At 44.6% G+C, this 18859-nt stretch overlaps 1 protein-coding gene across 2 annotated transcripts in view; it reads left to right on the top strand.

Moving 5' to 3' along the window:
- Positions 1-18859, top strand: part of SLC22A23 (solute carrier family 22 member 23) — a 113342-nt gene that overhangs the window by 10195 nt on the left and 84288 nt on the right. For both annotated transcript variants that reach the window (XM_086608971.1, XM_086608970.1), the window contains exons 2-3: positions 8355-8458; positions 13713-13867. In XM_086608971.1, coding sequence (XP_086465097.1) covers positions 8355-8458; positions 13713-13867 — 259 coding nt within the window. The remainder of the gene's footprint in view (positions 1-8354; positions 8459-13712; positions 13868-18859) is intronic.

Raw genomic sequence — 18859 nt, 5'->3', positions numbered from 1 at the left:
TTTAAGAGAGATATTGAGCTCCTGGAGCGAGTCCAAAGAAGGGCGACTAAACTGGTCAAGGGGCTGGAAAATAAAACTTATGGGGAGCGGCTGACGGAGTTGGGGCTGTTTAGCCTGGAGAAGAGGAGGCTGAGGGGAGACCTGATTACAGCCTACAAATACTTGAGAAGGGATGGTGGGGAGGTAGGGGAAGGGCTCTTTACATTAGTGTTGGGTGATAGAACAAGAGGAAATGGGTATAAGCTTAGTCAGGGCAGATTCAGGTTGGATGTTAGAAAGAATTTCTTCTCTGAAAGGGTTGTCAGCCACTGGAATAGGCTGCTCAGGGAGGTGGTTGAGTCCCCATCCCTGGATGTGTTTAAGAATAGGGTGGATGATCTACTTAGGGATATGGTTTAATGGGGATTAGGGATGGTTGGACTGGATGATCTCTAAGATCTTTTCCAACCTAGAAATCTATGAAATCTATGAACCTGTGTCTTAGGTGTCCCATCTTCACAACGGAGTAGGAGACAGAGTAGATGCTTGCAAACCAGGAGGAAGTGCTGGTTTATGTATCGGTGTTCGTGCGGCGGTGCGTGGCAGCGTCGCGCTGAGCCCTTGTGCTTTATTTTTAAGGCCGAAATACCAGACTTGAAGAAGATACACTTCAAAAATTAATGTGGGAATTTCACAGCCAAGTGACGTGTATCTGAAAATGTGGTTTTGGGGGCTGTATTTCACTGACTTCAACTACGTCAGACTTCAGAAACCATGAGGGAAACTTGTGAAGTCCACAGTTGTGCAGTCCTGTACTGTTTTGCGGGGATAGAAACTGTTTTCATAGGTACATGAAACTGCGTTCGTACCACGCTGCACAATCTAATTATATCTTTCTTGGAAGACTGCTAAGCATGTGTCCTCTGGCTCACGTGCCCTCTTCCCTTTCTCACTCTCCACTCCCCTCTGTCCCCATGTCCCCAAAACCTTTGGCTTTGTGGTAGAAGTCAAAAGTCGTTTCTTTGCTTTATTTTTCAAATGGTATGTTGCCCAGGCAGTCGGTCATGTCTGCAGTTAAAGCAACCTGCCAATTTCTGTGTACATGCCCTTGTGTTTGCTGTTCACGAGTGATTTTCCTGGGCTGCAGCTTTCCCTGCCAGGTGTCTGCCCTGGTCAGAAATGGTTTACTGGTTTCCGAGAATGAAAAGTGCAGAAATCATTGTTCCCACTGTAAGAAAAATGAATTGGATCAGCTGCTGAACAAAACAAACCCTCATATCTATGGAGTTAGCAAGCTGCAGTGTACGGGAATAGGGCCCCCAGATTTGTCGAGAACAGGAAGGAGGCAGATGTTGAGCAAAAGGGGATGCTCTGGTCCTAACAGTATCTCTTCTGCTACCTGAGCAAAAGCTCTTGCAAACTTTGATGGCTATAAACCTCTCAAAATACCAGTGTGTGCTTGCTCAGTAGAAATTTGTTTTAGAAGGATTTATCTTTAAGAGGTCCTAAGCACTCAGGCACTAGTTGAAGATTTTCACCAAAAGCATCCACTTATGATAAAGCTAAAGAAAGTCAGATGTACTCAGCACTTGGAGGTCTCGCATCGTACAGAGAGGAGGCAGCTTCAAAGTCAGGTGTTGACCGTGTGGGGATTGAGGCATTCCAGTGTAGGTGGTGGTTCCTTGAGTGGCTCTTCAAAGAAAACAAACAATAAACCCTCTCAAGAGCTGTTTTTTTTGTGTGTGTGTGGTGTTTTGTTTGGTGTTTTTTTTAATGACTTTTCTAGGTAAGTCCAGTTATATCTGATAAAAATGTAAGAAAAGATGTAATTTGGAGATGTTTGGTTCTGAATGTGGCTGGTCAAAGAAAGAGAAAATAATTCATTTTTATACCTGCTTCTCAAGTCTTCCAAGATTATTTGGTTGGGGTTTTTTTGTTTGTTTTTTTTTTTTGTTGTTGTGGTTTTTTTTTGTTTGTTTGTTTATTTGTTTTTCTCCTCTTAATGTCCCTATTTTGAAATGCAACCTTCTTGATACTTCCACCCAGCTGGTTGTACTGGTGGTCAAAACAATGCCAGGTGTTCTCTGGAATGCTTTCTTGACACTTAAAATACAGACTGGGGAGTGCTTTGCCTAGCTTCGATCTCAAAGGAGAGGCATCCTTACTCTGAACCTTGAAGGTTAAATAGTTTAAGTGCTCTGTTGTTGCCATGGTTGTGAAGGAGATAAACACCTGTGGCAGTAAAACCACCCCAACTTTAAGTGTTGCAGTTGGGCTGGCACATCCCTCTGGGAGGCTTCTCCTGCAACCTCTTTAGTGTGGTTGGACTGCACAGTAATTTTCTATAGAGTTGAACATCACACTATTTTCTGGAATTTATACACTTTCCTTGACATTAATAATGCAGCCAGAGTGTCATCTTTGGCCGGGAGTTGAGAAGGGGAGGAGAGAAGCATTGTCCTGTCGCAGCCTGGAGGGAAATCTTGGTTTGGTGGACTCCTGTGGCTGCATTATGGGTACTACTTGGATGGTTTAGTACTGGGAAAAGGCATTAGTAGTAGGTATATTAGGGCAGAAGTACTGACTTTTTTGCTTTTCTATTGTTGTTGGGGTTTGGCTTTTGGTTTTTTTTGTTTGTTTGTTTGTTTTTGAGGGTCTTTTTGGTAGTGCTTAGTCTGCTGACTTAAAGCTTTTCCTCCAGGAATAAGTACCTGCAGACTGTTTTGCTTTTTGTTACATATATTGTACAAAAAGCGTAACTTTTTTTTAATCATTGTATTACTTTTAAAAACAACTTTGTGGCTCACTTTTTTTTTTTTTTTGGAAAAACACTCAGAGAATCTGAAGGCATCATATATTTAAACTTTCACTAGACGAGGTATTTATAGAGAAGATGGATTCTAGTACTGTGCAGGGAAAATTGACAGTTTGGTTATAAAAAGATGAAACAGGAAGATGAAGAACAAAGAAAGAAAAGACCAAACATACATGGACCTCAGTGACAAAAGACAGGTTTTTATTTTCATTTACTGATCCTAAAATCACCAGCTAACTTGCAGGGGAGCTTGTGGGTTTTCCCCAGGATGGATGTGGGGCTGCCGTGGTAAGCTGTAGCAGAAGTAATGTTTAGAGGCTGGGGCTGCCAAAGCAGGACCTCTTCTCTAGGGGCTGAGAAGCTGTGTGCGGTGCGTGGGGCACGTCATGCACCTCAGGACAGAGCCTGCAAAGCCCAGCACAGCAGTTGATTGCTGCCTGACTGGTGAAGGAGAGCGAGGGTGCAGCTTCATGCTTGGCTTAAGGTCTTCCAAGGCAGTGACCCTCTGGTCTCCTTGTGCTGAAACCGATGCAGAGAGCAGCTGGAGCAGAGCCATGACCTGCCTGCAGACAGTTTGGGGAAGGGTCTGCTCGCTTTCAGGAGCGGTCTTGGGCATCGGTTGTTGGAAATGGACTGTGAACCTATGGTGTGGGGAGAAGGTGTGCGTGTCCTGATCTCCTCTAATGAGCTCTCTGTGCTAGGCTCTGGGCAGACATTGGATCAGAGCATCTCTCATCCTGTCTCTTTGCTCTTTTCAGGGCAGAAGGGTCTGCTTTGCACTTCTCCGTGCAATCAGAGTGAAGGTAGAACAACCCAAATCCCTAGTAGGCATCTTATAATGACCTTTTTGCAGTGGATATTCAGTGTGGTTAGACGCCGCAGACAGCATCATGGCCTCTGGAGGACAAGAGCTTTCAAGGCAGGAGCCCTTAATTGAGACAGCTTGCGTTTGTAGTAATAAACATGCAACAGACTTTACATTTGTGACTTCTATAATGTGACTTCAGTGCAAAAACTGACTCACTGCAGGAGCCCGGTCCAGATTTTCACCCCTCGTAAAGAAGTTACAGGATGGTTACTCTTGGGGCACATTACCTTTTTCCAGATGTCTCCCCGAGCATCTCGTGTTTCAAATTGCTTCACGTCAAGATGGAGGACTTGGTGACTCACAGCACGGGAGGTGACTCACCGATATCAATTAAACATTAGGATCCTGAAGGTGTCACTCCTTAAGCGTTGGCAAAAAAAAAATGCTGTCACAACATGAAAAAAACATTGCAATGTATTGCACATCTGCACAGGTGGCAAATTCTCTCCATTGCTGTACTATTATGGAAAAAAAAAAAAAGCTTTTGTTTTTTAGGTGTTTCCTTTCCACCAACGTATTTTATATACAGTTATTTTTGTTTCAGCATAACAATACAGCACTTTGTCAGATCTCTTGCATTAGGAGGATGGATGGAGGACAGGAAGGCAGCCAAAACCCAGGGACACAAAGAGAAATCCCGGGGAGCGCTGTAAATTTAGCAGCACCCTTCCTTCAGGCTGGGTGCTGTTAACTCCTAAGTGGGACAGCAGGGGATTCAGCCAGAGCGTTACAGGATTTAATGGTGTCTCTGCTTGTAACAGATTAATCTACCTTTTGCAAGAGGTGGCAGAGGATTACTGCCTAGTCTCCAGCCAAAACAATCTCCCAGCTCGTATTTACTCGGAGTGCCACTTGAGCTGTCATCAGCGCTGCCCAGCCCAGCGTTTTGTTCTGCAGGGATGTGGAATCCTGTCGCTCCTTTCCCTGTGGAGCAAATGTGGGTGTCACGTTTGTGGGATGAAATTACCGGCGCTGACAGCGGGACCTGCCGCAGCTCCGGGCGCTGCCGTGCCGTGCGGGCACACGTCGGATAACGTCGAATGCGCTCTGCTCTGCCCAGCCCAGGTGTACGTAAGGGGAGAGGCAGCGTCGGGGCCGTACGATGGTTCCCACTTTACTTCTAGCTCTTCAAAGCTGAGGCTTCATTCCTCTGCCTTGGGCTTTTCCGTGGGGAAGGGAAGGGGGAGTGCAGGTCTCTGGCAAAATTCCTGCCCTTTCAGCATGACGAAGCCTTGCTGGTTTGCTCTGCTGCCGTGTTGAGATGGGTGGGGACAAAATGCTGGCTATTAAATATGTACGTTGTCCTATTACTGTCATCTTTACCCGAGTCTGCTTTTGACTGCAGCATCCCCTTTTCCTTTTGTGCCCTCTCCTTATTCTTGTCTCTCTGCAAGTCAAACGTCCCGGTGGTACCCACCACTCTCCTGCCGAATTTATTTTGGATAAATGCTTCACAGCGGTCTCTCTCTGCCGGAGGAGAAACTGGGCTATGCTTGTGTTCTTAGTACTCAGCAAGTAATTTGGGGTTGTGGCAAATTCTCTGAAAGTTTGTGCTAAAGCAACTGTTGAAATATTTCACCGTTTCCCTGCTTAGGGATTCTGAGGGTTTTGGAGAGCAAGAGATTGAGAGAAGGTCAGGGGCTGCCTGTGTTTGTCAGCACCCGTGCTGGGCTGATCTTCTGGGCTCGGGGGAATCGGCTCCCATTTGCACTGGCCTGCAGAGAGAATGCTTAACCCAGGGCAGGAAAGGGCCAAATGCAAGATTTGCAAGGAAATAAATGTGTTTATTTTTCCAAGCAGCTGGGGAGTTGGGTAAGAGCCTTAAAAACAAACAAACAAATGATGACTCGCAGATAAGTTATCAGGAGCGGGTGCATTTTAGGCAGCGCCCGAAGGACGTGCTGATAGATTGACTTTTCTTCTGCTTTTAAAGTCTTTGTGTGCAAGTGGGCCAAAGTGGTTTGACATCTGTTGTCCCAGCCTGAAATTTCACAACAGCCCTTCATGAGATTTTGACTCTTCCAACCGTGAACCTACGTATAATCTGGCACTGCACGTTCTCTGCCCGGGGCTTATGCAAGGGCTGGCTCTTTTTGACCAGCAATAGTGAGCTGTGAAAATGAAAAAGCACCAGGTTATCTGCTTTTTCTTTTTGCACTTGGATGAGAACACCATTCCTCTGTCAGCAATAAAATTAAAAATTATCAACTTGCAGAGATTGCCTTTTAAAAAGTGTTCTTGAATAAACATGACTTTTTAATAAATTTAATTTGTACTCTACAAACAAAAATGATTTCTCATTTTTAAGCAGCATATACACCTTCTGAATTGTGAAAATAAACTCAGAGCATTTGAAAGCCTGCCTGGAGCTCAGATGTACCTCCTGAATTTTGTTTTGTTTGCGGCTTATCTGGGCAGATATTTTTCCTTGCTAACTGTAGATTGGTTCTATAATTGCAAGTATTAGGAATTGCATTTCCCTCACTTGCTAAATACTTCTAAAAAAGTCAGCGTCTTTGGAGAGCAATTCTCACTGCCTTGCTGAGCTGTTTACCACAAATAATTAATAGCTATTTGGTGGAAAAAATACTTGCTCATACTACTTGCTTTTGGTTCCTTAGAGCCTTTGGTCTGTAGGTTGGAGGATCAGACATACATGCCCTGAGTTCTGCAAGTCAGTGTGGTGAGGAACTAAAAAATACATTTAACTAATACAAAAAGCCTGAGCCTGAAAGCTGGCATGTTTCTTTTGGCCACAAAAGTGCTATACTTCTTGGTGAGATGGTATATTGTAGGGAAGACGTCTCCTGGGATGTTGAACCAGAGGGCTGAGTCAGCACTAGCCGTACTTGTGGAAGGGCTGTAAGTCATGGAAATGCTTAAAAGTACAGCACACCTAATTGAACTCTTCTGAGGGAAGCTTTCTTTTGAAGTTGCATCTGACTTTTGAACATAAATTGCATACTTTTTACTTGGCGTTTTTGGCCATGAAACTTCAGCTTGTGGTGTCAGGAGGGCTGCTGCTATCACATTACACACGAACAGCCATTTATTCTCCAAAGTTTCAGTTCTGGAGTATCTGACTCTCCAAAGTTAGCTGTACTTATTTTTCATGAAACGTGTATGGCTCCCATTACCATCAATATTTGAACGCTTCACAAACCACGAACAAACATATCTTCCTACATTTATTCAAGGGTATAATAGTACTATCCACACTTTACACATAAGGGAGATTAAGTTACATGTCTGAGGGCAATGAGGATGTTGGGCTAAAGCCAGGAATGCAGCCTGGCTTTCCTGAGGCTCAGTCTAATGCCTCAGAGGAAAATGTCATGAAGTTTAGGGAAGCCTTACTAGAAACCTTGCTGTTGCCATCTTTCTCATGGGAATGAGGCAGTGCTCTAATGACAGGGTGCCTGAAAGGGTTTATTTTCTCTTTCTTTGGACAGAAAGTCCAAAGCACTGTGTTCAGCTCCTGGGCTTCCAATATAAGAAGGACATGGACTTGTTGGAGTGAGTCCAGAGGAGGGCCACCAAGATGATCCGAGGGCTGGAGCACCTCTCCTATGAAGACAGGCTGAGACACTTGGGGTTGTTAAGCCAGAAGAGGAGGCCCCAGGAACACCTTCTAGCAGCCTTCCAGTACCTAAAGGGGGACTACAAGAGAAAGCTGAAGAGGGACTTTTTACAAGGGCTTGTAGTGATAGGACAAGGGGTAATAACTTTAAACTGAAAGAAGGTAGATTTAGATTAGAGATAAGGAAAAAAATTTTTCACTCTGAGGGTGGTGAGGCTCTGGAACTGGTTTCCCAGAGAAGTTGTGGATGCCCCATCCCTGGAAGTGTTCCAGGCCAGGTTGGATGAGGCTTTGAGCAACAACGTATAGTGGAAGCAGTCCCTGCCCATGGCAGGGGGATTGGAATGAGATGATCTTTAAGGTCCCTTCCAGCCCACACTGTTCTATGTTTCTATGAATGTCAGTATCAGGGATAGCTTTATTGTGGAGGTTCAGCCCCTGTTTGATCTCTGAACTGTGAAATGTCACTGTGGGTGCTGCTGTCCCAAGATGTCGCATGGCCGTGCTGGGCTCTCTGGCTGCCCTGTCTGGCTCCATGCCAGGACTTGGCTTTTCAGACCTGGCCTGATGAGCTGTGCTGTTAGTTAGTCTTCATCCCCTTCCTCTGCCTAGCAAACCAGGATGCTTTTCTGAAAGCAGAAATGTCTTGATGCTTTGTCCATGGGAGCCTGGAGCTGATGGCTTTTCCACATGTTTCTGAGTGGCCTGAGGAGGTCAACAGGAGAACTTGGTCTTAAATTGTTGACGTCGCTGCTGATGGGCTTCGTGGGTCTCTGGTAGATGTCTGGGGCTGCCATGGTGAGACGCTCAGCTACATCAGTGCTGCCAGTGTCTGAACTCATGTGGCCTGGAGAGGGGGAGACTTAAGCCTTGGATATTGTCATTTTATAATTAAGGACACGATAAAACTTAGTGAAGTAAAAGAGTCTTTAATTTGCTTCCTGGGATCTGGGTTTTGACTTGAGGGAGAAAGGATTCCTTTGCCATTTTCACACGCTCGTGCTAGGACCGAAATTTGGAAGAAGCTCTACACCAACATTAGTATGTTTAGATACATCTGAGAATAACTAATTTTTTTTTAGTTTATCTGTCTTTTTTTTGTTTTTTTCCAGTGGGATCTTGTTTGTGATTCTGCCTGGAAAGTCCACATTGCTAAATTCTCTCTACTGGTAGGATTAATCTTCGGCCACTTAATAACAGGATGCATAGCTGACTGGTAAGTGAAAAATCTTCTAGTGCAATGTAATTATAAATAAATAACAATAAAATATTAAGTATTGTTTCGATTTTCTTCTACTTTATATTCATGAAGAACCTCTACATAAGGATTTTTCGGGTTCTGAAAGAAGCATGATGAATAAACAGTTTGAAACTGTGTTTTAATTGTTAGTAATTAATAACTGAGTAATTTATATCAAGGTAAATAACATGAAAATAAGCTATTTGGTAGTTGACTTAGCTATTTCCTGCTAACACAATTTATTAATTAAGCTTTTTCTAATTATGTAAGTGAAGCCTTTGGTTTAGAGGGGTTTTTGTTGTTTTTTGTTCTTTTTTAGCAGAGAGATAGGGCCAAAAGAAATCAGAAGCATCATCGATTTGACTGCATACAAGACTAGCGTAATGCCAACCTTGTGCTTACACAGTATCTTTTGGCAGCTACAAGGCTGGTTTTTGCAAACCTTTCCATTTTTCTATTTTTAAAGTTCTTGTTAAGCAAACATTTTGATGTAGTTTAAGGAATCGCTGACTTACGTGCTGTTAATATTGGGATATTAAATTAAAAAGCATAGAGTGCTTTTTTTTAAGTTAAGTGCTTAAATTTAAGTTCCTTAAATTTCAGTAGTGAAAACATTATTGGATACCCCAGTTATTCTGAGAGTTCAACTCTTATTTAAAGAAAGGGTCTTGTAGTGCAAAAGAAAGAGGAGGAATTAAAAGCATGACTCAAGTGATTTCAATGGAAACTTGCAGCATCTGAAACAATAGCTCTGTGATGCTGTCCCAGTCATTTCAGTGGCTTCCAGCACAGTTGCCAGTGTTGGTGCTCTAAATGGCCCTGAGCTAACTCTTTTGCCATTCATTAAAACAGAAAAAGAAGAAGAAGAGTTGCCTATTAGGGAAATCTCACAAAGCCTCAGCAACTCGCCAGTCAGCTGGGAGAGAAAAGCCCCCTACAGCTGTGCAGTCATTTGGCTCAAACATTTGTAGCGAAATTGTGTCTTAATTCTGGAATAGTCCCCAAAAGTTCTTAGTCCCCTGAGGAATCAGAACTTTTCAGTGAAGCAGGGAATGTGCATGATGAAATACAGTTGAATTTGATTAAAATACCAAAGTAAAACAGGGCTCTTGCAACACGTAGAAAGTATAGTGAGGAAATGAATGAGGGGTCTTGCTTGGTTTTCCTAAAAAGGAATCAGTGTGGAGAAAGCAGACTTATTCCCTAGTTAGGGAAATGCTGCGGTAATTGACAAATAAGTCACAAATAAGTGAACGACTTGTTGCCTAAGGCCCTGGCTTCAACAGAGGAATGCAGTAAGCAGATTTAGTAGCTCTCTGACAGCAAAAGAAGGAGCATCCAGCTCTTCCATCCGTTTCTGTCCCCAGTGTGTACTTTGTGCTGCCGCGTGCGCTTGTTGGACCCCTCTGCAAGGAGCTTAGCTGAGCTAATGCAGCATAAAATTACCCTGATCTAAAAATTAGGTTTGGCTTGTTTGCTCTTTTTTTATAGTGAGTTTAAAGAGAATCTGGTTTCCAGCTGTGGTGCAAAGGAGAAAAACGATAACTTGGTGGCTGGAGGGAGCCCCATGCCTTTTCGTGGGTGACCAGGAAGGACCAGGTTTGCTGCCACCAAACCCAGTCCTTGTGCTCCCCTTCAGTCCCCATCCTTGCTATCTAGTGTAACTGACCCAGTAGCATTTGGCACTGGTAAAAGAAGGCTTAAATGGGATTTACTTAGCTATTTAATCACCATTTGAATTTCCACTAAGGCAGGGGGTTGCGTGAAGAGACAGATACAAAGGGGATTGTACCTGTAAAAATCAAAAAAAGAACAGAACAAGGATGTGGATTCTGCACAAGAACAGGGGAAATTAAACAAAGTAACGTACAGAAGCGTTCCAAACTTTCAAAATCTCTTTTTATTTCACTTGCGTGCCACTGTGCAGTTTAGATAATTAGAAGATGCTTTGATTTTGTTTGTACCATTAGGGTTTGGGGCTTTGCTTTTCCTTTTTGAAAGAAAGCTTTTAAAGCTCTGCACGGCAAAGGCATAGAGCGTATTAAGGTAATTCACTAAGTAAACTGGGCGGTCTGTGTTCAAAAGGTGTGCGCGCTTGGGATAGCTCTGTGTGGAAAATCTATAGGAAGAAGGTCTGTAAACGTGTTTGGTTGTGTGACGACCGACTGTGTCCGATGCCTGAATAAGTCACTCGTTCAGCAGATGGAGTGTTGCCAGTTTTGCCTGCTCTGGGCAGAGGCTGCTGAGGTCTCTGTGGAAGGCTTTCTTCTGGAGCAGATGGGCTTCATGTTCATGTAGCACCAAGACAGTAGGTCTCTGCCTCTCATTGCCCGGTACTGCTCCTGCTTTGCACCTGCTCTGGTGCTTTATGGAGCCTTTGTGCCATTTCCAGGCCCCAAACCTGCACAGAACGGTGTACAAAGCTTAGTCTTCTCAGGGTGGCAAGGTACATGAGCAGGAGCGTGGGAAGAGCAGGTCTTGTCCTCAAACCCATTCACTTTCCCCTGTGGTGCGACTCTGATGGCGTTAGGAGTATCTTTTGGGTGCATCTGCGTATCACACTGCGAATTGCAGATTCTTCAAAAGCTTGGGTTGCTTGTATCCCTAGTTATTTACCTGTGCAGGCAGCATTTAGCATTTGATCTGGATAATAGTATGCATTGTAGGCTGAGACTCTTGTGGCACAGAAATCTCTCTCTGGAATAGTTTGGATGGCAGCAGATAGCATCCCGGGGCTGTTTTACCAGAGAGATTGTGTATGGTTTAATTTCTCACAGTGCTTTTATGTACTGTTAGTCAGATAACACTGTCTACGTATAAAAGATTTCTTTCATACTGTAAGATGCCATCCTCTCAGAACACTGCCAGATCACCAAATATATGGGTGATGGCTGCCCTGGAGTTTCGATTTTTGAGGAGTCTGCTGCCTACCTTGGTGAGGAAGGAGCCTAGTTTTGTGTCTGGGAGGAGGTGCCGATGATACCTCTTACCAGAGGGCTTGTCTGGCCTCAGTTGGCTTTCCCAGGCCCAGGAGGGTCTTGGATTTCCTGATTCTTCTTTAGCAGCAACCACTCATTTGCATAACTTGCATAATGCTAGAAGAAATTCTGTGTCCTAATGATGGATAACCTCAAGTAAAGAGAGTGGGAGGAGGGTAAGAAGGGACCTGATGCATACTAAGCGTGAGGTCATTTTTAATCAACATTAGGGAATGGCAGGTCAGGCTTGTGATGAGAATTAAGTTCCTAATTCTGAGTGTTTGCATAATGCCTTTCATCTCCAAAACACTTCCACAAATACTAATTAGTATGAATTACAGCTTAGCAATTACAGAAATAGGGCTGCGAAAGTGCACAGATCAATGATAACATGAAGTTCATGGGGTTTTTTTCTGTATTCAAGGTTTTGTATGATGTACTTCCCCTCCCTGCCTGGGTGCTTTGTGTTCCATAAATAAAAAATCTGAGGCACAGCAGTGTCCAGCATGTTCCCAGTGTATTGCATATCACCGAGGCAGTGATGTTGTGTTCCCATCCTGAGCTCAACAGCGGCTCATCTTCTGGTGGGCTGGGTTAGTATGTTGACCAAGAACAGTCAGCTTTGACCTTGCTTGTCTTCAGTTTGCATATTGGTACTTTCTGTTTTACAAATGCTGAATGGTTAATGCCAGCAAGTTAAATCTTTGAGGTGCCCTACAGGTGATGCTACAGCTGAAAAAAATAGTAAAGCTGTCCTCGTGCAAGGAGCCATGACATTGCCACCTTAGGTGTGACTTTGAAAAAGCATGAACACGCATGTTGGTGCACTCTTCTTGTTCTCAAAAATTATAACCATGTCTCCTTTTCAGCCCTTCACCCCGTATTTTATTGATCTTGTTCCATTTTAAGTAAAGCAAAATCCAAAGTTTTACTTGTGAATGCATATGTATGATCTACTTTATAGCTGCTGGTAACAATCTGCTGAAATAATTGAATAGAAACACTTCTGTATGTGGAACTGGACTAAGTTGTGAGATTTAAATGCTCTTTATTGTGCTGACATTCAACCTGATGGCTGGCTTGCAGCTGACAGACTGCTTTGAATGGGTCTGTGGAAGCTGCCTACGAAAAGCAAGTTCATATATTCTTTGTGAGAATGGCATATGGAGCTGACTAAAAGGGATCCTTAGTTCCACTGGAAAAATTGTGGGAGTTGACAAGTTGAAAAAATTTGGAAATCTCCACATAATGATCCAATTCTTGCTTAAAAATAGCTGTGTGCTCTGATGCTTGGTATCATTCTCCTTGCACAGGAAGATGGGGGGAGAAAGGGGAATTATAAACACTAAGCATACGAGTAAGAGATGTAAAAGTCTCGTGTTCCTTTGACTTAAAAAAACCAAACTCTGCAGTGAGTGCCTTCACGTTCTGCAGCAGCATAGCTCTTCCTTCTTGTCAGTGCTGCACCAACGCGTGCAACTACAGGTTGGAGCTGCGAAGGCTCATGCAAGGGGGGACTGCAAATCCTCATGCCTGCATTGCCAGCAATCACTTTTGGAGTGGTTCCCTCCTAGTCCTCCAGTTGGGCTGGTTTTGTGGAGGGTCTTGGAAGTTCACTCTTCTCCTGCGAGCGTTACTGTCAGCTCTCTAAGGCTCAGGGAAGCGACACGAGCCCTGTTTAATGCTTGGTCTGTGTTTGTTAGGCTTGCCCTCGACAACAAGGGCAAGAAAAGTAGTTTTTTGAGCCTGCTTCTCTTGCAAATGAGGCTGAGAAGCACGTTTGTTGAGAAGGGAGCTCTGCAGTAAGCTCTGTGGCTGTATACTATGGAGAAATAATGATATACCATGCTATATATAACATGTAATAGCATATACTCTACTGTACTACTACAGAAAACTCTCAGAAGTTGTTTATAATCTCTAAGGTATTTGTTTATGGTCTTCCTATAGTTCCTAGATGTTTTGTTGTTCACCTTTGGTGTTTTGAAAATGATGTTTAAATCAAACTGTAATACATCATGTGCTGTCTCCACTTAATCCCTTGAAATCAACTTGTCAGTGCAAAGCTGATGGAGGAATCTGGGTTTTAGTAAGCAGAAAAAAATGAGAGAATTAAACAAGCATTAGAAATGGATGGTAATATTTGGAATGGATCGCATGACTTGTTCCCTTCTTTGCTAGTTGTTATGTCCATCTATCATTATGCCCATCCTGGCTTTTAACACCGTTTCTCCCTATCTCCTCATTTTTAGGGTTGGTCGACGGCCTGTGCTGCTCTTCTCTGTCATATTCATTTTGATATTTGGACTGACTGTGGCACTCTCAGTGAACGTGACCATGTTCAGCACACTCAGGTTTTTTGAGGGGTTTTGCCTGGCTGGAATAGTCCTCTCCCTCTACGCACTGCGTGAGTATTCCTTCATCGCCCATCCAAATGTGTCTTTATTGAGTATGTGATTTTTCTGCTCTCTGGCTTCCCACTTTCATCCGAACAGATCAAACCGGAATTGTATGGACCGAAAAATCTTTAGCCTGAATTTTGGTATGGAGGTAGGGATTGCGCAGCTCGCTCTTTAGGTTGCTACAGAGCAGTCTGTGAAGCTCTTTGAGAGCTCATTTTGAAAGAGTTATAAGGTGTTTTGGGTTTGCTTGTTGTAATTTGAACCTAGAAGTCATCTGTGTCATGGCCATAATGTGTAATGGGAGTGAATTTCACCTTGCAGCATTGAGCTCAGTAGGACACTCCCCACTTTTGCTGTCTCTAGCAGTATGTATTCTGGCACTTTTTCAGAAATTCCTCTGGTACTTGCAGCAGGAGATCCTGTGTTCCTCCCTCAGGATTGTAAAGTACAGCAAAAACATGCGAGAAGAGCCTGAAGTCCTTTCATTGACAATTTTATTTAGGTTTTGTTATTTTTGTCTGTTTCATGGGGAAAAAAATGAGAGAAACTTAGAGGGAAAGCTTGTAAGAAATATCTACATGCTCATATCTGTGGTGAGTGGTAAACTTGTAGCCAAAACACTCAAACACTTTTCCAAGGCCTTGCCTTAGGAGAGCACGAGTGATGCCACCAGCCCAATCTACATCCCTTGGATACGCTCCTGAAAGCTCCATCCACTTGTGCTTCCTCGGCTGTTTGTAATTAACAGGTAGTACCGCACCAACGGAGGAAAACACAAAATTTCCCTCTTTTTATTATGACTCTGGAAGAGTCGTCTGGCTATATCCTGGAAGTTATTGTACGGATCTTCATAAATTTTAATTTACTTCCGAACGTAGATGGTATCTAACCTGTCAAGATTTGCCACAATAGCTTTACTCTGCATGGAGTGTTTCGTAGGATTAAGTTCCACAGTATTTGTTTTGATTTCAGTGTGCACTAAGGCAGTTCCACAGTATTTGTTTTGATTTCAGTGTGCACTAAGGCAAAAGAAGCCCCGCTAGAGTGTACAAGAGTTTGTTCTGTATTGCATTTCTTCATTATAGCTGATATGGTACCCGAGATACCTTTTTATTTTTCATCTCTTGCTGTGATGTCATGTAATCTCTACTGAGAATTTTTCAGCAAAAACACGACCAAAGACATTACACTTTTATTGGAAAGTGTTTTAACCTGTGTGGCTCCCATGGGAGGGGACTTCAGCCATTACCAGTATGACATTCAGCTGGAAATTAGTCTTGTTGGGATTTTTCACAGCCTGATGCAACATGTTAGTTTTTCTTGGTCGGTGGGTTGGGGTTTTTTTCCACTTTTAAGAGAGTCACTGCAACGGAAGATTTTTGTGGGGAAATGTCTATTTAAGTAAAAGGTTCATTATGGACCTTCTGAGATCAGAGAGAGAGAGTTCATGTGTCACCTTAGATCAGAGAGCAGCTCACCAGCTGAGGCTTTCGTTCATCGAATGGGAGATGCTGGTTAGTTCATGCTCTGCTTGATCCAGAGCAAGGATTCGAGTCTGATTCCCCCCTATATATCAAGTGTTTGCTATAACCACTGCGTTTCTGTGTCCATTGCAAATGGGGCAGCTGTCTGTGTAGACAATGCATGAATAGAGCTATTGGGTGTTAGGAGAGATCTGCGTGAAATTAGCTGCAGCCTGAATGTCGGTGTGCTTCTATGGAAGTGAGGAGATGTGAAAGATCTCTGGTAAATCTTCTGGCTGAGGAGGTGAGGGGAGTGGATCTCTTTTTATTAAACATTTTCATTTAAACAAAAAAAACAGTCGTCATCTTGGTGTAGAGTCATGGGAAACAATCCCTAAAGTGTCAAGGGAATGAAAGGAACAGAGTTTTTTTGTTCTCTGAGTTGTTGGTTTTGATTTTAGTACCCCTAATCTGTTAGGCTTCCTCTCAATTTAGATTTACTATCTTTCCCTTTCTGCGACAGTCTATAGCATGCCATTGTGCTCCGTTGTGGAGTCGTCTTCTGTTTCACAGCCCCTCTTCCCTTTCTCTTAATGGCCTTGATTTCTTCCCCTGGAGGTTTGTTGCCCCTGAATTCCCGGCTGCCTGCCCTGAGCAGAACAACAGAAAGTGGAAAGTTTGACCTGCCAGACACAGTCATGAGCGAAGTTTTCAAAGCTGCTGTGCAGAAGCAAACTGTGTAGGCTTTGCATAGCCTGCAAAGGTAATTAGCCTGCCACAGGGACCCTTTTGCACTGGGTCAGGCTTGCTAGTTGGGCTTGGATTTATGGCCTGCCTGAGGGAAATTGTAAATAGCAGTCCTGGGTGCTTCGGGAGTGGGAAGAGCACCAGAGCGCTGTCTTCAAAACACAGAGCTGCCAGGGTTGAGCTGCCCTGGCCATTCAAACCGCGCTGCTCTTCGCAGCCTAATGCTGGTGTTCCTACCTGTCTGCCCGAAGGTGTGGAGTGAGCCCGAGCCACCTGTGCTCCTCTGTGGGCTTTCCTCAGTGTTGTAGTGAGCTAGCTTCTCGTGGCCTCCCAGGTACAGCCTCTAGACAAGTCCCAAGCAGCTCCAGGCAAAAGAAGCCACTTTTGGATGTTGATTTGTAAAAATGAAAAGTTTTCCTGCAGCTGCTGTAGTTTGATTGGAAAAGATGATGTTTCAGGTGAAGTTTTTTAGCGACCTTGCAGGAAGAGACAGCCCTGGCGCAGGTGATGGTGCTGCTGAGAGGAGAAGTGAACCAAGGGCTTTCTCTTCCCTGGTGCTGTGGGTCATTGCTTCATCTAGGAGAATGGAAGGCAGTTAACCCTTTTCCACTGAACAAACACACACGGCTTTGGAAGGCTTTTGTTTCATGGTGATGTGGAGCGGGGGGAGCTTCTACCATCCTCCAGAAGCGATTTTCTGCCCAGTACCCAACCTTCGATGGGTTCCTGTGCTTCTGAGCAGCTGGCACCCTCTTGTGTGGTGAGGACCAGCAAGGTCCTCGGAAAGCTCTGCCCATGAGGGAAAAGTGGCTTCTAATATGCCACGCTTGGTAGCCATCTGATGCACAGAGCTGGAGCTGTTTGCTGTACTACGCTGGTTAGACATCCTGCTGTGTTCACTGGGCAGATTCCTGCAGAAACAGGCCACCCCTTGTTGGAGGAGAGTGCTGGGAATGGAGACAAAAATCTCCCGGAGGGAGAAATGGTGGGGAGGTGCTAAGGAGCACTCTGGCTGCAATGCTTGGGCAGGGACGTATGGCCTGCCCAGCGGTTACACGTAGAAAAGAGTGTAGATTGTAGATATTTTTTTCAGTGTCTTTTGTCCCAGTGTTTGTTGCTGCATGCGTGACCGAGGAGGAAGGACGGGCGTCCTGCACCTGCCAGCTCAGCGCGGTTGGGTGCCCGGGGCTGCAGCCTGCTGCCCAGCTGAAGACGAGGAGGTCTGAGCTTACCCATTGGGGTGGAAAGCCCCGGGGGCAGTACTGCCAGGAGTTTGCTTTGGCTGAGAGTGAGAGGAGAAGGTGTGGGAGCCTGGAACAGGGACACATGTGCCTGAGGAATGCCTCAGCTGGTGTCGGTGAAGCCGTACGGCAGGCGAGGTGTGCCACTCTTGCAGATAGCTCAGCTGGTTGCAGCTCCTGTGGGACAAAGTACACTCGGTAAATGTGGAAGTCATGGGAGAAAGCAAATCTTTTTATCTCGAGGGTGGGGAAGATGTTTCTTCTGGGTCGCTTCAGTCTCCCTGGGGCATTGGCTCGGCCGTGACTCCGGGGCAGCCTGTTCCTGCGTCCTTGTGCTGAAGGCCAGATGCTGCGGCTGGCTCGACACGGGTTCCTTCGCTGGGGCTCACTTTGTGGGCTGGTGTGAGCTGATGCAAGAGCTCTGGTGGTTGAGGACAGGAGTTTCCCCTCTCCTGTGCTGCTGCCTGAGCTGTGCTGGCACCAGCATCTGCCCAAACCCTCTTAAAATGGGTAAAGAGAAGCCGGAGTTCCCTTCCAGCTGAGCACTTCCTATGCTGTGTCTGTCTCCTCCCCGAGGTCCCTGCTTTTGTCGCTTTCTGAAGTCAAACCTAGGACGATGATATTTAATTCAAGTATTTAAAGGGGAGGAAGAGTCATATTTTTCTGGCAAATGCTCCTGGCAGGTTTAACGAGGCTCCCGTGGAAGTCCTGCGTGCCATCGCTAACGACTGCACCTGGGCTCGGGCAATACAAGCCGTGGCACTGGTTTGCACACAATTGCAGGCTGTTCAGCACTTTCATGGGTGACTGAACTACGGATTACACTGCAAAATTAGAAAGTCTAGACTTGAATGAACCAGTAAATAGGCTCTGGAAATAGCTTTGATGAAAGGGAGACATCTTCTTAGGTTGGAGCAAGGAAGCAGGGATGCCCCTCCAATGCGTAGTAGTAGGATGAGTAGGCAAGTTGTTTTCTCTTATGCTGTTAGGAGGGGGAAAAGAAAGGTAGAAACGCTGTTGGAAATCATAGGTTGTGTTTCAAAAGCCTGGAGAAGCTTGGCAAAGGCTTCCACGCTGGTTAAGATGTCCAGCTGTGATGTATCTTTCTCATTTATAGCTGGGTCAGTCTAACCTGCTACTCCCGTAAATTGCACAGGCACTGATCTGAGAAAGGCTAAATGTGGCTTCTTTAGAATTTATTTTATTTTTAACATGGATCCTGGAAAGCTAGAAGAGTGGCATACTAGAAAGGTTGAAGAATGAGCAAGTGCCAAAGCAGAGCATGGAAAGCCTCTGGGTGTTGGGCTGCAGTGATGTCACATTTTGCTTCTGTTTGGGTTTCAATATAAAGGGTGAGATTTTTTTATTTTTTTTTTTCCCTCTTCCCTTCCTTCCCAGAAGCGTATAGGCTTGGATCCTGGAGCATCCCAAGTTTATAATTCCCACCTCCCTTGGAGTTTGAATGGTCTGAACAATATAATTGCTTGATTTCTTCTCCGTTTTCCTCTCCTGACTCCTTAGTAGCACGCATGGCCTCGGCCAGGCG

Source organism: Tauraco erythrolophus, chromosome 3 (assembly GCF_009769465.1).
Source record: "Tauraco erythrolophus isolate bTauEry1 chromosome 3, bTauEry1.pri, whole genome shotgun sequence".
Taxonomy (NCBI): domain Eukaryota; kingdom Metazoa; phylum Chordata; class Aves; order Musophagiformes; family Musophagidae; genus Tauraco; species Tauraco erythrolophus.
Note: the sequence above shows the minus strand (reverse complement) of the source record. Positions and strands in the feature narration are given on the sequence as shown.